Source organism: Chaetodon trifascialis, chromosome 6 (assembly GCF_039877785.1).
Source record: "Chaetodon trifascialis isolate fChaTrf1 chromosome 6, fChaTrf1.hap1, whole genome shotgun sequence".
In the NCBI taxonomy this organism is placed as follows: Eukaryota; Metazoa; Chordata; class Actinopteri; order Chaetodontiformes; family Chaetodontidae; genus Chaetodon; species Chaetodon trifascialis.
In genome coordinates, this window is record NC_092061.1 from 2,716,108 (window position 1) to 2,743,845 (window position 27,738).

Consider the following 27,738-nt stretch of genomic DNA (forward strand, 5'->3'; position numbering starts at 1 on the left):
TAAAAGGCGATATTCAAGATCATAAAGATCATAGTGTTTTAATGAAAAAAACAATGAAAAGTATATCAACTTAAATTTACAAGAAAAAGGTCGTGGATATTACATAATAGAAAACACCCATTTCAGCTGGAATTCTGTTAAATCAAAGCCACGTTTTTGGTGAAACTCATATCTTTCACTTCTGTAAAATAACTGCTCATCAATATTTTGTATTTGTTGTTCAGGATACTATTTCAGTGTGTCTTTGTACTGTATATACCAGCATGTGAGTGCAAAAGTTTAGAGAAGTAGATATCCACATGCAGCATTAACATTTGGTGGCTTTAAACATTGTGTAAATAAGAGTCCATCTGGTCAACCATCTGAAACATCACCACACGCATCCACGCTGATATTAACAATAATATACAGTACATGTACATGTCAAAGGCCTTGAAAGGTAATGAAATGTAGAGGAGGGCAATTCCAAAATCACAGAGTCTAGACAGTTGTTGGAGTTAACAAAGGCATTGAGGTGATCAAAGCCACATCTACTGTACATGTGAGGTCTGCTCAGGTTCTGGATTATAACTGTTCCCCAGGCTCTGTAATGGGCACTTGGGGTTCCTCCTCACAGCTGTCCTCTTTCCCGACCCAGTGGATGCCGTGGCCGTTCTCCCTGGGCAGGATGTGTGGCGAGTGCTGGCGCTCCAGAGTGGAGAAGGTGGTGAACTGGACCCTCTTCCTCTTGCTGGTGGGCGAGTGGAGGGACTCGGTGTGCATAGGTTTGCTCCTGAGGGTGCCCACGCAGCTGAGGGGAGAGTCCGTGACCGAGGTCAGGCAGCTGGGCCTTCTGGACAGAGAGGCAGTCTTATCGGGGCCAATGTCTATGACGGTGGTTGTAGTCTGGGAGTCTTGCTGGACAGGACTGCCTGGAACGCTCATCACCAGCTCAGCGTCTGTGCCGAGCCACACCCAGTCGTGCCTGTGCCCGGTGGGCTCCTGGCCGTTAGAGGGAGGCTTCTTGTGCCTGAACTTAACGACGTATGAGATGCAGTTAACCAGAAAAACCAGAATCGCCAGGCAGAAGACGCCCAACAGAGCGTACATGCCAATCTCCAAGTCTGTGAGCGGCCTGTTGGCCAGCAGTTCTTCACCACCGATTTCTACCTCCGTCTCCTGCCCAGGTACCTCCACCTTGGTGGGGAAGTTGTTGTAGTTGACCAGGTTCCCAGGGGCCTTCACAGTGCTAGTAAAGCTAACGCTCCTCATATCCTCCACTATCATGTTGTCTGAGCCGTACGCTTTGCTGCTGTCACTGGGGCTGCTCATCATGCTGATATTCATCATGCTGGTGGGGCTGCTGGGGTTTCCTGAGCTGCTCGTCTTGCCCACTCCTCCGAGGCTGCCGCTGGTCATGAAGGTCCCTTCTGTAGACTTGATCGTGGTTGTGGTCTTCTGCATTGCATCCTGGGACGGCCTCCTCTGCTTCCTCTCGCTGTTCGCTTCTTCGCCATCACTCCCATAGTCACTGCCGTTGTCCTTGCTGCTGTCGGAGCTGCTGGTGTTGCCGCCTGGGTGCCGACTGTTCAGCTGAAACTTGACCTTGAGGCTGCCGTTGCCCACAGCCACAGTGCTTTTGCGTTTGGACTTCTGGCAGGTCTCGCAGATGGACATCTCCACTCTGACCAGCACTCCCTCGCCTTCGCCCTCCGCCACCACAACAGGAGGCGTGCCCTGCACCGACACCACCCCCTCATCTAGAGATGACACCGTCACTCGGTAGTAAGCGGGGTCGTAAATGTCAAGAGGCGTCTGGTTGCCGTCACTGAACTGCACCCAGGCACTGACCAAAGCTTCCTGAAAGAGTAGAATAATTAGAGAAATTGTGATTTTGCACTTAATCTCCATTTCATCTCTGAGACATTAGACAGATTAAGGCTGTTACCTGTTTGGGGCTCTGTAGAACCTCCTGTGTGGTTGTGGTAGCCAGGATGGCCCTGTTGCTTCCAGGACTGAGCTGTAAGGTCATGTAGAGGCCTGTAACCAGTTGGATCCCCAAGTCTGTGATGGTCACTTTGTCATCTACGACTTTGATAGTTGTCTTCGCCAAGATGGCGTCAGACAGTGGCGAAAACACCTGCCAGAGAAAACAATCAGGTACAGTAAATTAACTGGGGGTCCTCAGGCTGTAACTCTGAGCCAGGACCAGTTCAGTCCAGGTTCAAACTAAGACCTGCTCGCTTTTAAAACTTAAATCCAACTAAAACACAAAAATTGTAAATTGTAAGTGCCCCCATCCAATCCAGGGGCTGACCAGCTGCTTCTGTGATGGTGGTCAAAGCCAAAGTCAATCCAAGCAATAGATCAGTTTAATACCTGGATGGTGGTGGTCCCAAGGTCTCGCCCTGACAGCACCCTTCCTGCCTGCAGCCTCGCCACTCGAGGATCCTCCACCTTCATGAAGTATCGAACCAGCCTCGTGACATCCACCTGCCAATCCGAGCCCAGGAAATAGGCCTTGGGATCCCGGGGGTCCGCCTGCTCTGCCACAAAGTGAGCTAGCACCCGTACCAGGGCGTGCTGAAACTGCAGCATGCAGCCCTTCCCCTTCCTGTCGTCTTCTTCGCTGCTCCAGCCGCCTCTGGAACACGAGCACAAAAACACATGCACAGGTCACACCTGTCACACGGTAAATGCTCTGACCTGATGTACTCCAATCACTCAGCCCTGTCTCTTTGCTTGATTGGATCACATTGAGATATTGCAATACATTATGTAATGGGATCAAAACCCTAAACCCTTGGAAAGATATGATTTGGATTTGTATGGGCTAAAGGATGCTTCTAGAAATCCGATCTAGAAACCAAATAAGGGGCGCTTTAAGCACAGGGTGTGTTTGTGTGTCCCACCTTTTTGAGGTCAGTATGGGCACCCTCCAGCTTTTGATCTGGCTCAGCTCTGAGTCTGACACCTCAATCTGGAGGGGCAGCTGGGGCATCCACACGCTCAGTTCCAGCTGAGCGCTCAGGTAGCTGTAGGTGAAGTTCACCATCATCTTCACCTTGCCCTTTGTCTCTTTGCCATTTACAAAGACGTAGTCGCACCTGTCCGACACCTGGATCAGAGGGAATGATATAGAAAGGGGTCAATCGATCAGGACGTGAACATTTTAGCATTTTAATTTCCCTGATAATACCAAAGAGTTTGAGTTGGGACGCTTGTGTAAACAATCTATATCAAAGCCAGAATGAGACTGTTGTCAATGAAGCAATGACAAAAAATAATCAAATATTCTCATAAAAGTCACTATTTTAACAAATAGGCCATTCTTACAACAAGGAATGGCCTTGCAGCAGTTCTGCACTGCATGTGTTACTACAGTAATGTCAGCTGGCTGTAATAAACTACTGCGATGATCACCGGTCCGAAGCGTTGGGAAGAGGCAGCACAGCAATTTTATGTTAATCAAAATATCATGTGGTGCAGCGCTGAACATCAGTCCTTCACAGCCAAGTGCATTCATTACGTCGTAATTTCAAAGGTGACCTTGGCAAGTTTGGGCAACTGCTCGAAGATCCCATGGACATTTGAGACAAGAGTCGGGAGGTTACTCGGTCCTCTCAACAGCCATGGCTTTAAACAAATTGGATAATTAATGCAGCATTGAAATTCAGTCACCAGCCCCTGAAAGTGTGCAGGGGAGTGAAGGGAAAAACAGTGACTTTGACAGATAGCCTGAGGAGGAATACAAATAACACACGTTTCATTCGTGTGAACAGGAAGCGAGAGGATGTGCTGTCAGAGGAACATGCTATTTTTGAGAGGATCCTGTGTCATCGGCGCATCTGAGCGTCAGTCATCCTGCACCCATGACCAGAGCTCCAGCTTCAGAATGACCACATCACCGTGTGTCATCCCTGCTAACTAAGGCGCCCTGACCTCTCCTCTGCCAATAACGCTCCATTTACATCCACAGCAGATTCACAATATGTGGCGCTGAAGCGCTCGAGCAGTCGTTACGGCAGATTTCTAATGCGAGCACGGAACAATAGAGAGGACTGATTTAGTTCCAGCAAAGTCGTCTCGAGTTCTCGTGTTTTAATTCGGCGTGGAGGCGGTCGACCAGTCATCCGTGATGTAAGACACTTTGCTCATTTCTCCTCTTCTTCCAAGAGCTCTGCTCAACGTCCATGAGCCATGTTCAAATGATATTTTGAAGCATCAGTTAAAAGGGAATGCCATTTTAATGTGTCAGCCGCCCACTCATCCTGCTCACAATCTCATCCTGCAGCCAAGAATATCCCTCAGTGTTTTTGGTGTCAAAACAGATATTTATTTAAAATGGGATTTGACTTTCATCAGCGGGTACAGTATTAAAGACGGGCAGAAATAAATAAATAAAAGGGCTGAAGAGCAGGCTTCACTGACACAACTGTGACTGCAGTTTCCTGTGGTAAATAAAACAAGTTAAATAAGTTTTAATGCGTCTGCAGGATCATTATGTCTATTACAGAGGGGCAAATGGAGTTCAAGCGTTACTCTGAGTTCAGGCTTGATGTAAATCATTTAGTCAAATTGCTTTGCCACCCCATAAAAAGACCTGATTAATCAACTAAGTAGACATCTATGCACAATATGTCTCCGCTTAAAATGTTCAAGTGTCAATCCTTCAACCCTGAGCTGACAACGAGAACGCCCGTGCACATTTTAAGTCTCTCCATCATTCATGCACGTTTGAAAAACGCTTCCATCACAGCAGATTACACTTTGTTTTGCCTTTGTTTCGTCACATGAGCTATCCATTCTGGATAAATCCGTCCCCATCTATCACTAGCAGATTTGATACTCTTCAGGCACACCAGAAGAGAAAAGATATCTGAGTCAAGCTGTTAGACTAAGAAGATTAAAGGGAATATTTGTGACTGGAGCTGCTCTCTGGTCAGCAAATACACTGAGAGCTACAGTAAGCTGAGAACAACAGCAAAGACGGCTGCATTACGAGGTTGAACAGAATGATTAAGGCCACGTCAAGCCTCTTGACATCCTCATGTAATACCGCTTTTCTTATAGCTGACACCCATCTGCACTTAATACATGTGTACTGACTGTATATACTGTATTGTGACAGGAGAGCAACAGGATACTACATTTATTTCTTAGCTGAGCCGTGTTGTTTGCTGAGCCTGCTTTGGGACATATTCGACCAGCGAGAAACGTATTAGATATCTGGAATCCACTGCATGTGTTTACTCTTTGTTTACAATCCCACTTTACCCTTGAGTAAATACAGTCACAGCCTCTGACCTCAGGGACCAGAGGCCCGACTTTCAATTTCAGCAGTAAACAAAGCCGGCTTTTGGCAGTCGGCCGTGCTCAGGTTCACGGGATAAAAGGGACAAGTCACGGGATGGGAGCACAGAGGCAGAATGGGAGGTCATTTGTGGGGAGCGATTTAGCTCAGTGGCTCTTCATTGTTGGGGTGATTGATGGCTGATGTTGTCGGAGCCTGGCTAATAGTTTGTTTTACCATGTGGAGAGCAGAGGTGACTTTGGTGCGCTTTATTTGTCTGCTTTTGTCTTAAGCGTCACACATGAAGCCCACTTTTGCACCTCTGTAGCTGTTTTTTAACAGCCGCTCCAAAACTGCACCCCTGCCTCTTAGCGTCAGCAAGACAAAACACAAGCAGCTCATATTCTTCCTTTCAGTGCTGCTAAACCTGCTCTTAGGTAACTATTTACCTGTAATGATTGAAGGTGTTCTGCAGCAAAAGTGATCAAGGTTGAATAAAGTTAGAAAAAATCAGACCAATTTCCCCTCCTACCTTTTCAGTGTGAGTGAATCCCTGTTATGAAATAGCTCTAAGAAGCAGTAAACACTCAGAGCCAGGGAAACTAAAAATGATGCATTAAGGGTCCATGTAACCAGGAGCAGGAGGAGTAACCCTACCTTGAGTACATCTTCATCAGTGGAGCTACAGTCTGTGTAGTCAGACACATCAGTGACTACTCCATCCTCCTCCACAGCTACTGTCCTCACAGGCATCGCCACCTTCTTTCCAGTCAGGACGGCTGTATTCAGGATGTCTGTGTCCTGCAGAGAGGAAAACCGGCATCAGTCACTACACGCTGCTCACATCCAAAGAGCAGAAAACCATGGAGTTTCCATGTTGTGCAAAAGATTTTTGGATAAAGCCACTGTGGGAGGAAAGTGGAGGAAGGTAGGAGAGATGGGGGCAATAAAGAGTGAGTCAGCAGTCCTGATGAGGTAAGAAGGCCGGTCCCCCTTTGGGAGGCCAGCGGGGGGGAGCAGAGTTGAGTCGGGGTGATGTTCAGGTCACCACATGGAAGTAAGAGCTAATCTTGGACTTTCCTGCACAGGCTTGTCCCTCTGAGCGATGTCCTATCAGTTCGTGATCATATAACTGGAGCCGTGGACGTGGACTAAGAATAATCCCTACATGTAGAGCATACAGTACAGCCTGTGCTTTAATGCGTAATGCATTATTAAATAGGGCAGCTGTGGCAGGTAAAGCAGAGTCGTGCACTAATCGCAGGGTTGGCTGTTCAATCCCTGGCTCCTCTGTCCGCAAGTCGAAGCGTCCTCGGGTACGACGCCGAGCTCCAGTAGCTCAGGGCAATTAGGCCAGCGACTTGCATGGCAGGTCAGCATCAGCCTATGAGTGTGTGTGTGTGTTCGAGTGTGCTTTATAAATACAGAGTGTGTGTTTGGACATGCATTTGCACGCATGTTTGGATAATCAAAGCCTGAAAATGAAGCAGATGGATACGTGTCCTCCCCTGTGAAAACACACGGTTTTAAATGAAGTTGAAATAATTCAATACTCTGTGTGTGTGTGTGTGTGTGTGTGTGTGTGTGTGTGTGTGTGTGTGTGTGTGTGTGTGTGTGTGTGTGTGTGTGTGTGTGTGTGTGTGTGTGTGTGTGAAAGCAGTGGAGCGCTGCACAGTCAAGTTCTCTGAATGATCACTTGAATCAAATTTAAAGAGACACTCGGCCACTCACAAACTGAAGCAGATGGATCGGAGTCCCCCGACTGTAAAAACGGGTTTAAATGTGGCTGAAATAACTTTTTTTAACTGTCATTACCATCCAGTTAAAAAATACAGCTCTGAAGCCTGTGTCAGTGAGGATTTCACCATTATGTAGAAGAACTGAGCAGCAGCACTAGCTGGAGTTCATAGAGCAAGACTAAGAGTGATCCGTCAGTGCTAATGTCCCCTCGAGCCAACCATCAAATCTCCTCATGTTTGGCCCTCTGCCTGAGGTCGGCTTCTAATCCACACGAGAGATGAACCATGTCAAATTCACAAATCGGGACACTGTGGCACATCCTCATAACTTCAAGCACTTCTGCACCATTATGATGGAAATGCAGCAGAGAGAACTCGGAAAAATAAGCAAGACGATGCCCAAAAGCACGCCATAAAGTAGAGTCGTTCTTAACTTTTAATCCTGTAAATTGCGCATGTCATTAATAATATGTTGAACAAATGGTAAGAAACAGAAAAATGGCGGTCTGAGTTTATTGTAATTGCCTTTGTTATGTATTGTTCCTGCAGACAGCGACATGCTAAGAAGTCATCGACCCTGTTGGCACGTAACTCAGACTGGATATTGTAATTCAAAGTGGTGTAAAGTCTTGTGTAATGTTCCGTATTTAGTAGTGGGTATTATATCACAAATTAATTATAGAGGTAACGTGATAAAGAGGCCTGCGGCACCAAAATAGCAGCACATGAAGCAGCTGCTGGAGGAGAGGATGACCACATATCGCACGCCAGAACTGAGCAGAACAACACAGAGGAGAGACATCAGCTAGCTGACAGTCAACAACACAAGGTCACTCTGCTCAAAATAGAAGCCATTTACTAAACAATCCAAAGCATATCCAGCCGTCTGTGTATGCAAACCAGACAGGAATGGATCAGAGCAAAGTGCATTTTATGATATTTTCACGCACCGACGCTCAAAGGATGCAGTACGAGAAGCGTTGGCGTTATTGGAAACTGCTGTCAGTAACGTCGACGGCGGCTTCACTAATGATTAGGTGTGACGTGGAAGCTGTCTCACCATGACAAGAGGGGCCAGGCCGACAAAGTCCCTCTGGGTGGTGTAGATCCTCATGGCTCCTTCGGTCTTGGCCACGTTTTTGGATGTGGATGGTAGCTCCAGCTTCCATATGATCACCTGACTGTCGAGGGGGCTGCTCAGCTCCTCCACCTCAAAATCCATCTGAAGCACCTCCAGCAGACTGCTGTCGAGCCTGAAGGGGACGCAGAGTTGGTTATGTTTGTCAATAACTGCAGAACAACACCTTTTGATGTGGAAAAGCAAATCGGCAGAATAATACAAAATCTAATCTAAAAGTTACTGCAGCTTTCCGTTGTCGTATTGTGTTAGCATCTGGTGCAAGAAGCGCTACACGTGTGCTTTGATTGTATCTGCGAGGGATCGAATTCTTTCAGCTTCTTCATAATGCAGATTAGTACCAGACAGACAGAATCTTTCCATCAGTCACTGATACTTAATATGATTATTTCACCATTGGGGTCTGTAATTCTCTCTCCACATATTGAATTGCTGTAGAGATAATCACGTCTGAATAGGGGTGCAGCGCTCATACCGCAGTGTGTCCCGCGCCTCAGCCTGTGGCTCATTGTTCTCAGTGCAGGACGAGTCAGTGCAGATCCAAATCTATGGGAAGTTGAGCCCAAAGGAAAGTACAGCAAATGGGCTTATGTTTTATTGTGTCTTTTGTCTGATGAAGACACACTTTGCATTAGAATGTCAGAAATGTCATTTGATAAATAGCATGAAACAAGACTAAGCGTCTGCAGGCACGCCGGCGGCCCTGTCACGCCGTACTGCACCGCAGTGCTGCAGCTGAATGCTAACATCAGCAAGCTAACATGCCTCCAGCACAGAGAGCCCTGCGCTCCTCTAGATTCATCATGTCTTTGATGTACACAAAACGCATCACCGGATAAAAATACCCAAATGTTTTTCATCATATGCGACAGAATAGAAAAGTGAGTGGACGGCTTGTATGACCAGACCCAGACTGGATGATCATAGTCACAAATTGTCAAGCTGAATCACTTTAACCACGAAGCAGACGTATATAAGACCTCATTAACTGTGTGATGCAAAGACAATATGTGTTATATAGGCTGCAACTACATCTCTAATATATAGTATAAATGTATTTTAATGTCCACTCAAAATTGGTAGTGAGATGTTATGAATTCGGTCGCATGGATAGAAAGTGGAGAGATTTTTAGGAGAGTCCCACCCAATCACCTTTGTTTAACTTTGTGGAGGCCTTTACATCTCCAGGCATTTTCACAAGCTAAAACAAAAAAGAGCAGAGCTGAGTTTCTCTGTGCCGGCCCAACCCTTGAGTTGCCGGCACTGCTAAATGTGAAGTGAATAAAAGGTGGTCCAAGGACAGCATCATCCTGCACACACAACAAAGCATAAGCCGGTGCAACTTATAATGGCCTCTCTGTGATGCCAGCTAGAACAGAGTGTCTTAGCCACGGATTCAATTTTCTCCCATGGCCCAAGTTAGTATTCTGGGTTTTTATTTCTTGGCACTGAATCGAACTATAGAAAAGATGTATTGGTGGCCAAAAACACAATAAGCATGCACAGACCCACATGGACATTATCAGAGTCAGTTTATCTGTGTGTGCATGTTATAAATAATCTGTGTCAGGGCCGTGCAGACACACAGTAAGTCCTGTTTACTGCATGGAAATGACCTCTAAAGGGCTGCATACCAGCCGCCTCTCTGTATTAAAGCTACAACAATTGGAGAAACTGCAAATCATATTTGGTTAATCCTCCATTAAGTTCCAAACTCAACAACAAAGCACACAAAAGTCCTTCTCTGTATCCCCCTCTCACGCAGTGCTGCATTATTTCTGCCCTTATTAAGGGCAAGACAGAGATTTAGTCTAATTGAATAATCTTAGCATATTGCTCAGAGACCTGAGATTAAAAGATAATAAAGGTATTCTGGTCAAATATCAAAACAAGATATGCTTGACTCACATAAGCGTGCCTATATCCCCTTAAGTATGCATTAACACAGATATCCAGATAAAATAGAGGATGCTGCTGTGCTATTTGCGCCCTCAGTCATTCTTGTGAGGCTTGCAGGGGAATAATGCTTCAGCAACTTGTTTACGGCCGGCAGTCTGTCCGAGAGCATCAGTGCTTTAATATTAAGATCCAACCCAAGCTGCTGCAACAGAGGATAAAAAAGCTTTAATGTACAGATACAGCAAATACTTTTAGTGCTCGCTAAAGCCAATAAGACAAAAAGGCAGAGAAATCCCCACAGTGGTGTGACAGTGGACACCCTCTGCAGGGGTTCTGCTGGTTTCATGACATTTCAGAGAGGATTAGCCGAAATGACTGAGTGAAAGAATATGTTCACCCGTAAAGAAGTTGTGATAAACAATGTCATAATCCACGCCAAATGGGGAAAACAACTTAATGAGGTCAAACCAATAATGACGAGCACAGATAAGGTCAGCGTTCTGGCTGCGTTTAGAGCGAGCTGAGTCTATTGTTGTGTGACCTCTGACGAGTCAGTGCCAGCAGAGCCACATGTGTAGCTTCAGGAAGGCTGCGCTTACGCCTGCGGTAAAACTTTTTTATATTGTACAGCAGAAAAGTTCACTGAGAAATGTTGTTCTGTGTCTACTTTTATTAGTTTTTTTCATCCTGGGAAAGTTGGCTGCATACGCTTGCTCTTCTCCAGCTATGCCAACCATTCACACACAGATTACAGCTTTAGTTTTACAAGCATTACTTGGAGCTGCTCTAGAGGCAGAAATAATATTACTGTTTGAGTTAAATCTCAGCGGAGCGGTTTTTGGGAGCGCTGGCAAGCTTGAAAGGCAAAAAAAGGAATTAAAATTAAGTGCACAACAACAACATAAATAATATTCTCCTGAAAGTGTGTTACATTCAAGACGGCTGGATGGTCTGCTGGAAAAATTAGCTCGCTTAGATGACTTAGTCCAGCCAGTCTATCGGTCCCCAACGAGCGTCCGGAGTGAAATATCTGCATAAATACGTGCAAAATTAGATACATTAACAGCCTCAGCTGTATGTCTGCTCTGTGTTTAGGGTTCATTAGCAAATGTTAGCATGCTAACACACTAAACCTGCATGCAGAGTTTCCACCACACTCAGAAAAGGTTCCTTATTATGACAGAGGGCTGCACTCAATGACAAGACGTCACCTCTGTGACTGAAGTCTTCGTCGTCTGTCAATAAACTGACATCCTGTCATTCAGCGCGACCGTCCTCTGTCATCATTAGCATGCAAACAGGCAAAATAAAATGATCCACATGGTAAATATTATACATGCCTAACATCAGCATGTTAGCATTTAGCTCAAAGTACAGCTGTGTCTTGTTTTGCTTGTGCTACATTTCCCAGTAAGCCGTTAGAGGGTTACAGCCAATGTGACATAAAGAACAAAGGTTTAACTTGGGGCTATTGTTGTGGCAGAAAGCTAACAAGCCATCATGCGAGACCGAGAGGCCTCGAAAGTCGTGCTGGGTGCCCTTTTAAAAAAAGGTGTGCTGTGATCTCCGGAGTCATGGGCCTTGGTTCAATGACAGAAAACTGCTCTCAGATGAACCTGAAAGGACATCTAAGATAAGCTGCTTGTTGGGGAAAGGGTGTAGCCCCGTTTAATGAGGTGATAGGGCAGGTTAAGTACTTCTTAGAGCTGAGTTTGATCAGACCGGCCTGCAGATGTCTAATAAATAGTTTTAGTGTCATGTTTGAAAATGGCCCATCACACTTTAGCTATAACTGTCGTCCCTACCTGCAGCTTTTAAGTCATAGGTTAAAATATGTTTTACTGCATACCGGGAATGCATGGACGTGCACGGCTGGTAAATGTTTAAAAATGATTCAAGCACAGCACAGAAGTGGGCAATGAAGGGGGGAAAGCAATAGCTGTTTACAAGGGGCAGCTTTACAGGAGCACCTGCAGCCAACCTGTGCTTAGAGAGTATAAGAGAAGTCCTCCCAGGACAGCACAGTGTGCGGCTGCAGTAAGCCGCTGTCAGGCTTGCACTGCACAGATGGTTTGTCTTTCACTCCACAGGTGAGACAAACGCTGATATGCTTTGCGGGATGTACATTACAATAGTGCCACTTTTAACAGCTAGAGACACTGGCAAGCAACAATCCATGACAAAGTGCCTTTGGACCTTTGCAGTGTTATTTATCCATTCAAACAGCAGTAATTTAAACCCATAAATGTGTGATAAATTTCCCAGCGATAACAAAAGAGAGCACAGAGTAATGTGAGCAGACTTGCCTTTTCCCAGGTATGGGAGCCTTCCTCTGACAAACAACAGCGATGGCTCCGTCTGCACCCATATCCAGAGTGATGTCCCACAGTAAAGAGTTACTGGGCGTCGCCGTTCGAAAGGTCACACCTTTCTTTACTGTCGCTCTGTGAAAAGTCAAAAACGAAAAGGTCAAGATTGTGCTAAATGGGAAATGCCCCATATCATCAACCGGTGCACTTCTGGGCAATGATTGGTTATTTTCCCAGAGCTGAGGTGGTGTATAAGGTTAAACCAAACACATTCACAGCACCTCTCTGCTCTTCATTTTTTTATTTTCTTGTGACAGTTTCCTTTAATAGAATATATCTAACTGTCCAATAAATCAGGGAATCCAAAACACCCTCATACATTTGATGTTGCACACAGAACAGTGATGAAGCTGAATATTTATTAGACCTGTAGGAGCAATCAATCAAATACAACATTTCAAAGAGCGAAGAGAACGCAGGTCTTTCTGCTCATCCTCGCGTGCGCTCATTATTCAAACTGAACAAATGGATCATTAGTTTTTCTGGTCTCTAATTTGTAGATGGAAAGTATTATGCTGCTAAACATGTTGACCCTCCCGGTGGGCTACCCCAGCGTAAGCAGCTTGCAGTAGGTCAAATGTTAATTCTTCAACAAGAATTGCGATCAAGTGAGGACAAGCGAGGCACGCAAGGAAAAATGCAAAAAGAGTCTCTGCAGCAACAAAACTAAGAAATCATACGTTCACCGAGTGCTCCTGCTTCCTCTGAGAAGACTCCCCGAATACTCAGTAACAGCTCAGACAAGTTGTCTCAAATAGTTCTGAACAACATCCTCATGTAATGCTTTGGTTTTCATCTGCATGCAAAGCTGCGTGGTTTATCTCTGAATCATTGAGATAAACACAAAGTGTTGAGCGCATTATGAGTCTCTGAGGAGGTGTAATCTACAGCAGGAGCAACAGCAATCTGAGCACTTCTCCTGCGTGGGGTTGGGGGTTTTGGCTCAGAGGACCATGCAAAAGACGAGATGCTGCTCCGTGTTGAGCACAGTGAAACAGAGCAGTCCAGCGTCATGCATCATCGCCTCATTGAAATATGGAAGAGGGCTTTTTAATGGATTTGTGGCGAGTTTTCTCGTTCAGACGGACAAACACCTCGCAGGTTAAAGATCACAGTTAAAGAGGGATGACTGAGCACTGTTTTTTTTTTTTTTTTCTTTCAACAGTGCTTTTAATCTTGTGTCATCATGACCCAGGAGACAGTTTCCACTCCAGCTGCACACAACGGCAGCAGATTTGTCTGAATGACACATGTTCAACCAGGGCGCAGAGGGCTGAAAGGTGAAATCATCGGCTGCCGCGACCGGCCGCTAAACAAGAACCTGCAAATCTTTCGGTCACAGCCGAATGCCACAGTTTCAGAGTCAGTGGAAACTGTTTAACAGGCGTGTCTCAGGAAACACACTGAACTTATAAAGTCCAACTTTTTAAATCACTTCTGGCTCAGAGCTTTCTCATCAAATAAAGCACAAAAAGAGGCCAAATACTGTCGCCTCTGCTCGGCCGCTGTGTTAGTATGGTAAATGAAACTAGCCTCTCTGTGTGCTGTGCATTAGAGTGAATGAGCAGGGAGGGTCAGCCGGTCCACTGTTATCAGTCAGAGGGCTCCCAGGAGGCAGCAGCACCAAAAGGGGACAAACACTCAGCCCGGGCTGAATAAGCAAAGGGAAAATACATGCAGGTTTGATGGAAGGCTTCAACTTCCCAGTTAGGAAACAAAAAGAAGAAGGTGGCTGCACCCTGTTGCCAATGTTAATGACTAATTACTCTGAATTTAAGTCACTGGAGCCTCACATGAAACATTCAGCTTATGATTGTGACTATTACAATCTGCAAATTGTAGGCAAGTGCATTTTTTTTTCATGTAAGGGGAAAAAATTTAGACCTACCTATTTTGTACTGTGCAGTATCTGCGGCATGCACGTGCTGTAAGGGAACGCATTTCACCACATTTTCCCAATGCATAGACTTTCCTTTTCTCCACCTTCCCACGTTTTGTTTAAACTAGTCATTTGCTAACCAGCACAGCTGAGGCTGACGGGATCACCAAAGTTATCAAAGCTCATCCAGAGGGGGTGACGAACCACATTTTGTGCCAACCCGTCCAATAGTTGTTGAGACATTTCACTCAAAACCAAAACTTCATGGTGTCGCTGGAGGAAAAGTCACTAAATTAATTTCCCCCAAACTTCCAGATCTGTTCATTGCAATTGCTAAGTGGCAACCCAGGCCACCAAACACCTGATACTGCCATACAGCGACACCGCTAGCACGCTTCACGGCTCATGTAATATGTTACAGATTGCAAGTTCATCACGGCCCCCCGTATCATTTGCATTCAGTGGGGAAAAACTTTAATCTGGCATAATCAATGAGGTAAGCAGGATGACAGTGTATTAATGAGAAACCCTAGGAGGACGGTTAATCTACTGATGACTCCTGAATAACATGGCCTGCTGTGATGAAACACCTCTTTGTATTGAGCCGAGCGGAGGAGAGTTTAACTAACGAAAGCTGACAGTAACAAGAAGACTTATCTGAAGCTTTTTTTCCTCTCAGCCCCTCTTGTGTAAAAAAAAAGAAGGAGAAGAGGAAGAAGAACATCCCCGGAGACTGGAAGAGGCGTTTTTCCTCTGAGTGGCTGGGACTAGGAACCAGTGCCCACGGCTGTGGATCGCAGGCCCTGAGGAGGCAGTGGGCAGGGGGAGGCACCAGGGCAGAGAAGATGGATGGCTGCGGAGACTGAAGCTGACAGTGTGTGAGAAAAGCAGCTCTCAGGTGCTGCACCTGCCATCCATCTCACTTCTGACCAGGCAAGGCATGAGTGGCACCGTTGTTTCACCTTTTACATACTCTTCACACACACACACACACACACACACACACATGCACGGACAACTGCTACCAAACGCACACAAACTATTACACAAGACGGTACACACCCTGTCAAATACACTCAGAGCAGACTGCTTGGCCCTTTTGAGTCAGTTGCCTTTTATTTATTTGTGGGATGCTGTTTTCTTTAAACCTATTTGAAAGATCACAGAGCCACGGCCAACTGATGAAAGTAAAACAACGGGGCGATTCAGAAGAGGGAGCACATAACACAATGAAACAGAGTCCGAATGTGATCAAAGACCTACAAGATAGATTTATCGTCTGCCTGAGCCGCACAGCCTGGCCCAGATGCATTTCATCACCGGGCTGCTAGCGAGATGCTACATAGGGTTTGTAATTACTTCCCTGATATAATTTGTGTTTCCATCTTTGGCTTTGCGAACACATCAGTGCGGGGCCAGTAACATCGGTGAACCCCCGCGCAATCGGAAACAGATGCAGTCGTTAATTATGCAGGCAAATGTCCACCGTTTGGCCAGTCTGATGGCCAGCCATCGGCAACGTGCTTATCGTACTTATGGAGCAGTTTAGGGAGTTGGGAGACGCTCGTGCCAACGCTCCTGCCAGATGGCAGACACCACAGCACTAAAAATGGATGTAAAAGTCCTATTTGTCACACAGATGAATGATTAGGCTCTGCAGCTGAAGAGCTCGCTGACACGGTGTCCTGTTGATACAGAGGCTCGAGTTTATTTATTGCCACAGCGCTGCCTTTAAATAAAACCCACAGAGCAAGACAAACTATTGTGCTTCACCGCTGACTTCTAATAGCAGTTAAAAGGAAAACAAAAGAAAAATTGCAAGCTCATACGTCATGCCAGTCAACTTCCTGAGCGTACGCTAAAGGGAACACCTAATTACCCTTCACATGTGTGTGTGTGCATGTGTGTGTGTAATGAAGGCACTTTATCTATGACCTTTATCAAACTCTGAGAATGACAGATTCACTTTACCGGAACGGACAGGTGTGGCTTGCCTTTTTCTCAATCGACCTCAAATTTGTATGTCCCTTGACTCCGGCTATAGACATCAATAACAGGTTTATCATGGTGATGAGAGAGTATTAAGCAAAGCTTAATGGGACATTCAGACAGTGATAAAGCACACAGACAGCTGTTGAGGACTGGATGCACAGGGCTTGTTAATGTGTTGATAAGCTGGGGGAGGGCTGCACTCTGTTACCGACTGTGAGTTAGAAGAACAGTTAGTGTGTTATATCATGTTAACGGGAGCAAAAAATGTAATTTCAGAGTTTAATCACCAAAAAAATTTATGTATCAAATGGACAGAAGTGCTCACTGCGAGCCAATCACCCAACCAAGCTGTGAGGAGAGAGAAGGAAAGGAAAGGAAAGGAAAGGAAAGGAAAAGAAAGGAAAGGAAAGGAAAGGAAAGGAAAGGAAAGGAAAGGAAAGGAAAGGAAAGGAAAGGAAAGGAAAGGAAAGGAAAGGAAAGGAAAGGAAACATTTCTATCTGCTTTTAAAAGCGGTGATGATTGAAAATGACAGAACGAACAGTGAAAATCAGGATTTCTGTTTTGGCTTCATTGCCTCAGCAATAATCCAGACAGAGCAGCAAAGCAAACCAGCTGATTTATTCAAACATCCCATCTAAGCTTTTAAAATACATGAATGCATAAACAGGTGTGTTAATGCAATTTAACCATCAGACGCTCCTGGAAATCCAGACAGCCCATGAAAAGTGGGATGAAGACGCTGAGACACTTCTGAAGACTCAACTTTGAAACCCGACGAAGAGGACGAGTGCACTGATGCACAGCTGTCCGCTCAATCGATATTTACCTTTTCCTGCATTCACCATTGATCTGAGTAAGTGACTGTCTAAGTGAAGGAACGGCGGAGCAGGTGAAAACGGGATTAATAATCCATGACTCTCTCCTCACCTGCTCACCTCCACTGAAGCATGTATGGACAAGTCAAGGTGGAAGTAACTCGAAACGATCTATTTTTCAGCAGGTATTGATTGTGTGCCGCAGCGTTCTCCAATCTAAGAGTGTAACTACTGTCCAGCCGCTCACGCACTTTGGGGTCAGCTGTGAAGCCAGGACACCTCACCGGACAACGAAGCTGCAAACCGCACCGCAAACGAAGGAAGGATTTATGACGGACATTACTCATGATCCAAATCTACACCCAAACCCAACAAATAGCTGAGACATGCCAGGAAAATGCATTACAAGCCTCCTGGCGGTCCATTATTCATTGGCTTGGAGTAAAGCAGATAATGTCTAGAATAATAATGAAAAAAATCAGCCTCTAATCAAGTTAGCGTAAATCTCTCCTCGTCTGCTCTGACAGCTAACCTCCACAAATCTAGCCACGCTGCAGCGCGCTTCTCTTTGATCTCCATCTGGATGACGATAATAAATAGGTATTAGGCTGAGAATGACCACGAAAACCGTTGACGAGTCGGTGAGAGCGAGAAGGAGGCGTTTAATTCACATCCAGTTTTCAGGTGCTGATCTCCCACTGTTGCATCACTTCACCTCGAGGAGGGGAGCAACAAACCGACACCCTGAGAGAGCCATGAGAGCACATTAAGTCTTGTTTTTCTTTCTTCTGCTCGTTTGTGTTTTACTTTTCCTCCAGAGGATAGGAAGTCAAGTGGTTGAGTTCATTCCTGGGAAATATATGAGTACATTTCCTTAGATATATCTGCTGAAAATACACCTAGGGTGCCACAGAGAGCTCCAGAGGAGGTGATATACCTTTAAGGTGTATTTCAAAAACAGTAACACCACGAGAACAGAGCCATGAATTAAACTGAACTACGCTGGTGATCACATGATCTTCGCACAGTGCGTTCAACAGCTATCAGTCGCATCAGTCGGATGTGTTTTATAGAAAACCACAGACCCCTTTAAAGGAGAGCAGCGATGAGTCACGAGCTGCACGTGATTCTGTCTGATCCACGTCCACCTCGATGACTACCGCTCTTCAAACAGCCTTTAATGTCATCAGGCTGTGCTCACTCAAACATCTACTTTTCAAATTTAACTCAAATAATCTCGCACAGTTCCAGGAAAGACAGTTAACCTCTATCACATTTTCAGAGAAACGGCGTAATCCACGCTAAATCTCATTTCCCTCAATATTCCCAAAATTTGTGATGCACAGGATTTGTGCATGAATCAGAGAGGAGGACTAAAAGTGCCAGTGGTCGGTCCCCCGCGCTGCCTTCTTGTTGACTAATTAATTTGGATTTTGCTGAAGCTGCAGAGCCCTCTGAAGTGGTGGCGCTTTGCCACCTCGCTGTGTGGGAACGCATCTTTACAGTAACGTCAGTCTGACCTCCACAAAGCGCGAGGCAGCAGGAAACGCATCTTACCTGAGAGTGAAGTTCGTCAGCTGAGCCGAGCTGGCCATGAGGATGTAGAATGTGGCGATATCAGTCTTCTTCAGTGGTTTGGAGGACGTCCGTATCACTATGGCGTTGCCAAGCTTGAGCCGAGAGAGCGTTGCCATTCCTTTAGGCACCTGCAGAAGACGTACGCTGCCAATCCTCTGCATGGGGGTGATGGGCACATACTCTGCCTGCTGCTGGGAGCCTCCCCAGCGGCTTCCATCCGCAGAATTACACTTCCCGTTGACTTTGGGCTGCGCCTGATAGTACAGCTCCACGGGGTTCCCAGCAGATGGGTCCTGCCTCTCCCTGCTGGTGCCTTCTAACCCCGGAGCAAACCAGCCAGGCGCGGGAGCCAGCTCAGCCATGCAGGTTCCCCTCTCGCCTCCCATGGCACAGGAACCCCTCACCTCCTGCGTCTGCCAGAAAGCGTACACTGTCACACACGGTAGCTCATCCACACTTCCTTCTCCCCTGCCCCAGTCCCTCCCCGCAACATAGAAGAGCACCCGCACTTTGGGCTTGGAGGAGAAAACCCGAGGCGTCAGCATGAAGGCCTGGATTTTCCAGTTAAAGGTAAAGACCTCTGGAGCGTTGAAGAGCCGCACAGACTGGACCAGATCTAGAGGCACAAGCTGCTCTGTGGACATAGTGCCGTAGCTGGCGTTGACAGCTGGCTGGCGACTGGCTCTTAAGATAACAAAGGGCTGCGTGTGGCTCTGCATGCTGGAGTTCCTCATGAAGTCCTGCCCAGCCTCCTTTAGGAAGAGGTAGTCAGCATCTCGCACCTCGTAGCTGACCGGCAAGAAGGCACTGGGCACGGGGCTCTTACTGTCCATCAGCTCTTTACTGCTCAGATCTGTGAAGTAAAAGTGACAAATGACACTTAATAAAAAGCCATGAGATGATACGATAGCACCACACTTCTAAGCAACTAGAGCCCTACTTGAAAGAAGAACAGAAGCAATGACTTCAGCTCTGCTCTGCGTTTGAGAGTCAAATGCTATTAAAAATACCAGTTTTAGTTCCAGGAATTAACACTTGAGCACAAAGGTCAGCAAAGGCCAACTGATCAGCTGAGTGGGACATTACACTAAAAGGCCCCCGAGCTTAACCTTAAAATTCATGTACCAGAGCGCACAGGTGAAGTAATGCAAATTACATCGAGGGAGACTTTCTGAGGTTGAACTGTGGTTTGACAAGGGACTGTACGACAATTATTTGTGCTGAACTTTGCATTTCTTTGCAGGGTTGTTCATATTTTCTGTCTACCTTCCTCTCACAACAAGATCAAATAATATTCTGCTCTCCCAAAAATGTCAACAGCTCTACCTTCAAAATGACAGCATCCTGCTCTCTCTGCCTCTAATCACTTTCTCACAGTCCCTAAATAATATCCAGGTACATAATCACGTCACAGTCACCCAATACCTGAAAAATACTACAGGATTTACTTCGTCGTCACGTGTTTTAATGTGTTCTGTAAAAATATTGGCTGTCATGCATTGCCGTTATGTTGCCTCCGCTGCCCCAGTTTCACCTCTCATGGATGACCTGCTTTCTCCATACGGGCAGCAAAGGTGGGATCTGATCGTGAGGTGGAAATCAGCCATCAAAAACTGGGATTAAAATGGCTTTTCAGATTGTCAGCAGGCTGCGAATACCCAGCAGATCCTCCATGAAAAAAACAAGAATGGTGGCGCGTCACCATGTGAAGTAAAAGGCCGTGAGAGCAGAGTCTCACAGTGAGCTAACGAAAGCAGAAATACGTCTGAAGAAGTGTGTATCATTCACTACGATGTGGATTCATGCATCAGTGTTTCTGCGGTACACCAGTACAATGATTTCAACGATTACTGACTGACTGTTAAATACTGATCACAAGTGCATAGAATGACCTTTTTATATGAGGGAGTGTAAACAAACCAACAGCATAAATATTCTCTGATCTGGTTTAAAAGCTTACTGGTGAGTGTTTGCCTCGGTGGAAATGAGCAGAGGCAGGGGTCACCCGGCCATCGTGCGTCCGCATTAAGCGTCCATTTTGATAGAATTATGAAGATTATAGCAGCTGACCTGAGTGTGCACTGTTTATCTGGTGGCTAATTGCCCTACTTGGTGAATTAAGGACAAAAACACTGGTGTTTACATTGCAGATTATGACTAAATGGAAGAAGATGCATTAGCATGTTATTGCATAGTGGAAAACAGCTTTGGCAGCATCTCAGATGTAAAAGAATCATCATCCCACACGTCTTACAAAAGAGATCATACACACTTCGTTTGTCAGATGATGACAAAAACTACCAAATTAGAGCGCCGCGTGTCACTGAATCATTAATTGTTATTTATCCACTGAGGAAGACTTGAAGCTTTTCTATGTCGATATCAGTCCCTCATGGTTGCTGGTGTTTGACAGGTCCGTCTATCAGGGTCTCTTCTGCCTTTCATACACACTCACACACAGCGGCAAAGAGCCTGTCATGATGGTCTGACAGTTCACACGGCAGTAACTATACTGCATGTGTCACAATCATGTCAGCCCGGCAGCCCTCGGAGGAAGACAACAGCATCTTTCTCTCTCTCTTTTCCAGACAGACAAAGAGCGTCAGTCATGTTCTCAGAGTGGGTGACACTGTGTGAGAGACCCGGCCCTCGGTCCTCAGATCATTTCTGACGGCGCGCTTGAGTTCGATTCGTGGAACATGGCCGACATAACAAACCTTGTTTCAGCAGCTTCTAAGAATCTCATTTGTGACTGGCACACCAGTGATCTATGAATCTGAAATCAACATAAACTGTGATTTCTACTTATATAATGGCAGCTCCAGTCAGGAACAGCCAGGGACCAAAAGAGAAAAGCAAACAACAGTCAGGCATCGTGTACTGTGCTACACCTCGGGGTGACAAACAAACATGCAGCTTGGGAGTGCGTCGCCGCTGCAGAGCACGGGGTGAGGCAGAAAGACAGAGCTGTGGCTGATATTAAAGAGAAACGGTCCAACCTTAAACCGCGAGGGATAAGGGAACAGGCAGGCATAACTGCAGCAGGAGGCAGCAGGAGGGAGCCTGGCTCGGCTAATTGTTCACATGCAAACTTCAGCACAGGCTTGCATGCACGTGCGTCTCAACCTGCCGTACTCTGCACAACCAGCAGAGTCAATTTTAGAGTTAGAGAAAAGGTCATTTCCATGTCAAAGTCAGGCTTTATATCAACTATTTAAATCTGTTTTTCGCTTAAGTCATACTTAAAATCAGTATTGATCTTAAGTCCATTTTATAAATGAGGCCCCTGGGCCGGGAACGGGGCTGTCCTGGCTTAGCCAACCAGTGGCCGCAGTGACAGATGTGCTGTTTAATACCAGAGCTGGCAGCAGCTCCGGCTGGAGAGAACATAAACTGGCTCACTGTCTCCAGGAGGGAGAAAGCACCGCCAATGTAGCAACAAATGTACTTCACATGCAAGCTCATCCTTTTACAGTTGGCTTTGATGGGTCATCTGTGCTCTTCTTGTTATTTCACATGCTTTTCCTTTCATAAACCCCAGAGGAGACCGTTTAGATGAAGCAAACATAGCACACAATCTATTCATGAGTGTGGTTTGTTTATGATTCATGGCAGGCAAAGAGACGCAGCCGTCTCCTGTGCCAATATTTCTGATATTTAACAAGTAGCCAGTGTGAGCAAAACTCTCATCGTGATGAGCGTCCTGCCCTCAACTGATAAACATGAGAGAAAATCCGCTGCACCAGCTGTTCAGGCCTCTCAAATCACTCATTTTGAAGACCCTGAGCTTCTCTCCTTCCTTGGCTGAGTCAAAAAGCATCAGTGTTGCCATGCAGCTGCTACAGCCTCCTCTAAAAGCCACCTCTCCAGGACTGCTTTCCTGCAGTCTGCACATGTTCTCTGCCGTGTTGCTTCATTTTATTTTTCTCTGCAGTATGTAGGTTAAGTGCTTTGTATGGGGGGAACAAACAGAAGATTCCCTTTATGCTGGGGTTTAAATCATATTTTGTTGAGCTTTATTCATGCCTCTCTGTGTCCAAATGAAAATGCTGCCTGTGTGAAATTAGATTCAGGAGCTGTTTTTTAGCACGTCATTTGAAACCAACACTAGTGGACCTTTGACTGATAGCAGAAAATGAACTTCAGGTTGGGGTTTATGGACGGATGTGTGGCTTTTTCAAATGGAGCTTTTCATGTGGGCACAGTATCCCCCAGCTGTGCTCTGGCTTTAGTTTGGCCACTTGTGTGAAGCAAACACAGTCCAATAAGAGCTTTACTGTCATGCTTTAAACTGGAAATGCAAGTAATCCTTGTACTTAACTTTGAAAAGTACAGTACAGTAACTGAGATTTATTATGTGGTCCCTGTAAGTAACTGCAGAGTTTAGTTGGGAATTTATTTCAAAATAATGTTCCTCATCACCAGTTTTAATAAAAACACTGTGGCATCTAATGAGCCACATTCACCCTGCGCTTTGTCTTAAGGCTCTACAGTATATTAAAATCCTTTCATGGACATGTCAGCTCACTTATTTTCCATATGCTTGTCTTTTAGCACCATTTCTGTAGTTGTAATCAATCTTTGCATTATTCTATTAAAATGCACAAAGCCCAAGCAACCACTTTGAATTCTAATGCGCAGTAATGACTTTTACCATATGTGCGAAACAGCTTGCAGAAGTGAGCCGACTCCCAATGGCATCGCAGAGGAGAACAATGGATGTCTGCATTTTAATCACTAATTGAGAGATTTAAAGAGCTGTTTGTGTCTCAAAGTTTCTCTTTCATGAAAAGGCTTTTGAGCTATTTTAATGTCACATATCAAGAGATATATTGATTATAAATACTTTAAAATGTTGGCAATGGTCCAGATGCTACTAGCACTAACTAAGCACCTGCAGCAGACACCATGTTAGCGCTATGTGTCTTTGTCCTTTGACTGGCTGACCTTTCCAATACATCTACCCTGAATAAAGCACCAAAAGTCTCATTAGGATCTGCTGATAAGTCCTTCAATGAGAAGATTTGGGGCACACATGTTGGGAGTGATTTAGACAAGCTCTCAACAAACAAAAAGTTCTTTTCAGCATTGTTTAGTTATCAAAAGTCATCCAGAAATTGGGAAAAGTCTGGAAGGCATATTGTGTTTTAGTTAAATAAGCAGCGCTGCAATGTGGCGTCCGCTATTGGTGCCTAATTGGGGTGTTGAGGTCCCAATTAAATGAAAAGTCACAAAGATTTCGAGGTCACTAGCTGAACGTATGCTCTCAAGTTTCAGGGTCGTTGCACTAAGCACAATGCATTAACCAAAAATGATCAGGTGTAGAGCGTTAAAAGTTTCCAGAGGTGGTTTGTTTATGTGCTGCGGTCAAAACTCTTGCTGGTTTGCTGCTGTGCATTTCCTTCATGTCATGACGGCGAACGATAGCAGCAGAGCTCTAAAACGGGCCCGGTGTGTGCAGGGTGAACGTTAGACTGCACACGGAGTAGTCAAAGCGCTCTTGACAGCACATTCTCATCATACATGCTTCACGAAGTGCTTTACACAAACATACACAGATAATGCACTGATCATAAAGCATGTAATGCTCTGAAGGCCTGGGAGGGTGGAGAGGATAAGGAGACAGAGGGGGAGAGAGAGAGAGAGAGAGAGAGAGAGAGAGAGAGAGAGAGAGGCTTAAGCTTGTGCAGTGATTGTTAGGGATTGCTATGTCCAATGAGACTCTTAAAGCTGCTTTAAAAAAAATCAGTTTTATCACGATTTCTCCGTTTTTGTCATCTTTTTATCCACATAAATCAGCCAGCCTGCATCTCCTGGAAATAGCCATATGAGGCAGTTATAGGCTTTACAGTAAATGCCTTTGTGATGTGCTTTTCCCCCCTCCTTTTTCATTACCAGAGCTGGGAATTTAGATTGTCTGCCTCTTGTTTGCCTTACTGTGTGTGAAAATTGAGTACTCCAGTTTTCAAGCAGACATCCATAAGGGAAAGTAATACTACCCAAAGAGAAGCAAAGTACAAAGCATTAAGGCATGGCTCCAGTTGTAATATAACCATCAAGTCTCTTACTCCTCACCAATTTCATCCTAAATGTTTTATATCCCACTCACTGCCTGACACCCCTTCACCACAAGTAAGACACATATGCTCATGTTCGGCTCTCTGGAACGCTGTATCACTGTGGAGTAAGATGTAAGTTTGTGGCACAAATGAAGACGTTTATATATTATTTAGACTTGTAGAGAAGGCTGTTTTACTGCTTGCATGGCATTGCTGAGTGAGGGCCCACCTCCCATCAGTAATATGTGTACAAGATGGGCAGTCACATCCAATAGCAAATTGGTTTTCAGCTGTTATCATTAAACACGGAGCAGACACGGTATTAATGCTGTGACGCCCCGAGAGGCTTCAGGTTGATTCATTGCGCTTTGGCCTGAGCTGGTTTTACATTCACCCCTGATGGACAGTTCAGATTTAAATATTACACAACACGCAACCAATTAGTCCCGGCACACTTACCTTGCGTGAGAACTGCTGTAATTGTTGCAAAGAGTATTTGTAGGATCCTGCAGCTCTGGTGGTAAAGGCTCATTTTGGCATCCGGCGCGGCTCGCTGTTCCAGCCAAGTTCCCAGTGTCCGCGGTTTGGTCTTGTTTCAGCACAGCACGGAGCGGATCGTTTCATCCATCCCTGCAGTTCGCACGCTTGACATAATCACACCTGTGGAAGTATGAATAGTGGTAATCCGTGCTGCAGGTAACATGGACAGCGCATTGGGATCTGTTCATCGGCAGGTTGTGCGTAAAAGTTGTGCGTAACGATCCTGGAGATGTCTCGCCGGCGGACTTGTGTCCGGTCAGGAGATGTGGAAGTCTTCAGCTGAAACTGTGTGTCGGAGAATGCCGCGTTTCGATCGGTATTACCCCTTTCTGCGAATTACCTCAACAAGTCCTCCAGATTGAGTCGGTCTCCCAGTCTGCCGCCGCGGCTGGGACTCTGCGGTGTTAAACGGCTGTTAGCAGATCACTGACTGTCTTGTGCGCAATCCTCGGGGCACTAAACTCATCATCTGTCACTGTTCATCTGCTCAGGAAGTCACGTCCAGTACGCAGCTGGTAGGATTAACCCTGCGCTGGTTTGAGTGTCATGTCAGAAGAAATGATCAAACGTCATGTATTTAACGTGTTCTGACTTCTGATCGTTAAATCTGATAATGTGGGATTTCATTGTATGTTGACCGAGAGTCAAATGCAGGAAAGCCCTCAGTCTTCAGCCAACATGGAGGATAAATGTTCAGAGAAACTGGAAGCAAGGATGTAGCGGAGGTTATTCATTTTTATCCAGTGTCTTTATGGTGTGAAATATCATTGAAACTGTGATCAAACAAATGCAAATATAAATATAACAATACAATCTTTTTACGGGTGGACAATAAAAATCAGTAGTTTCCTGAAAGTACAATTTATTCTTGTTTCACCTGATAATTGCTCTCTCATGGTGGAGGCCATTATCAACTGATGCAGCACCAACAGACCGTTTAGAAAAAGTGACTTGAGCTTCCTCTGAATTTCCATCTTTCTCTGCAGCATAATTTCACTGCATTTCACGCATTGTTTGATGTATAAGTTTATTATTCTTCACCCCAAAATCACAGCTGGTTTTCCATTAAACTGCAGCCTTGTCAGATTTGGACGTGTACAGTGCATGTCCTGTAATAATCACACTTTAAACTCAACCGGGGCAAATCAGGCTAATTACGACATGATTGCATCACACTTAGCTCATTATTAGGATTCATTCAAAATTCAGAGATTGGTTAAAGATGAATCTCCGGCTTACATTATTTATAGAGCCAAACTTGAACACTAACAGTTTTTTTTTTGCATAAGGCCTTTCAAAACATGCATCAGCTTTAATTCCACTGATGTATACATCCGAAAGTCCTCTGCACTGATGAGAGCATCAGGTGGGTTTTTAGTGCCCTCTGATGGTTAAGAGCGGCTTCTGTGTCAGCAAAGCAAAGGTGAGTGACTGACTTTAGCTTGCAGCCCTGTTGCATCAGAAATTATTGGGTTTTCAACTCATTTTAGCTCATTTTGTTAGCTGTGAACCTGATGAGAAGAATTTATATTCATGCATGTATCCGCATAATATTTTTTTGATGCTAACACACTCTGTTTTTGCATGTTTCAGGAACAGGGAGCAGATCTCACGATGATGAATACGACCGTCCATCGACCCTCACAGACTGAACACGAGATTTAATGTTAACAACTCAGAGGTGGATTGTACTGACTTCTTTCACTCCCACAAAAGTTGCTTGTTTGCAGACTTGTAGTGGTAAATGTAATGGGGCTTTATTGACTAATAAAGAGGATTAACCAACATATCAACGCACAGAGAGTGTGACCGAACCTCACAGTATCTGGAGACTGGAGGAAGTTGCCACAAGCCACTGCTGTGAGCTTATTTGAGCTCCTCCCTAGCACTGCAGCAGTGTGATAAGCAGCAGCAGCAGCAGCATCTGTGTGCTGGGGTTGCTCCAGTATGCTGTAGTGTAGCCGTAGGATCATTTAGATCCTTTCCTATTTACCTGCTCCTCACACACACAGGAACAGCAGCAATGCTGTGTTTTAAGAAAGGCTGAGAAGATTTACCCTCAAATCAGCTGCTGAAGCTGTGATGGTCCAGATGCACCGTGAGCGTCGCCTGAGAGCTGGAGACTGTATGAGGACATGAATACTCGTCATACATGCATACAGACACGAATATTGAAATTGAGCAGACCTTAAAAGAACCACGTTTTCCATGTAAATTAAACAGTTTAAACTCCAGGAATTGGCCGTTGAATGCTTGAGTGATCTCCCAATGGATCTTCATTTGAATAACAGAGGCGTGCTCTTGAAAGGAAACAGCCTTTTAGTCTCCTGGTGTAGCTCATATTGTCAGAAGTGTCACACGTTGACCCTTCAGTGAAAAAGTTTTCTCTGTGACCTCCCTGCAGCGACCACAGCAGCTTGCAGATGAAGAAAAAACATGTGGTGAAACCCGTCAGGA

At 45.4% G+C, this 27,738-nt stretch overlaps 1 protein-coding gene across 1 annotated transcript; it reads right to left on the reverse strand.

Annotated features, from left to right (window-relative positions):
* Window positions 1-23: 23 nt before the first annotated feature.
* Window positions 24-25,739, reverse strand: LOC139333120 (transmembrane protein 132D). Its single transcript, XM_070965398.1, has 9 exons — window positions 25,201-25,739; window positions 18,662-19,535; window positions 12,355-12,492; window positions 8,072-8,264; window positions 5,930-6,073; window positions 2,892-3,097; window positions 2,359-2,623; window positions 1,928-2,119; window positions 24-1,839 (listed from the first exon to the last, which is right to left on the reverse strand). The coding sequence occupies exons 1-9, from the start codon at window positions 25,271-25,273 to the stop codon at window positions 565-567; spliced, it is 3,360 nt and encodes a 1,119-aa protein (XP_070821499.1). The 5' UTR covers window positions 25,274-25,739; the 3' UTR covers window positions 24-564.
* Window positions 25,740-27,738: the final 1,999 nt, after the last annotated feature.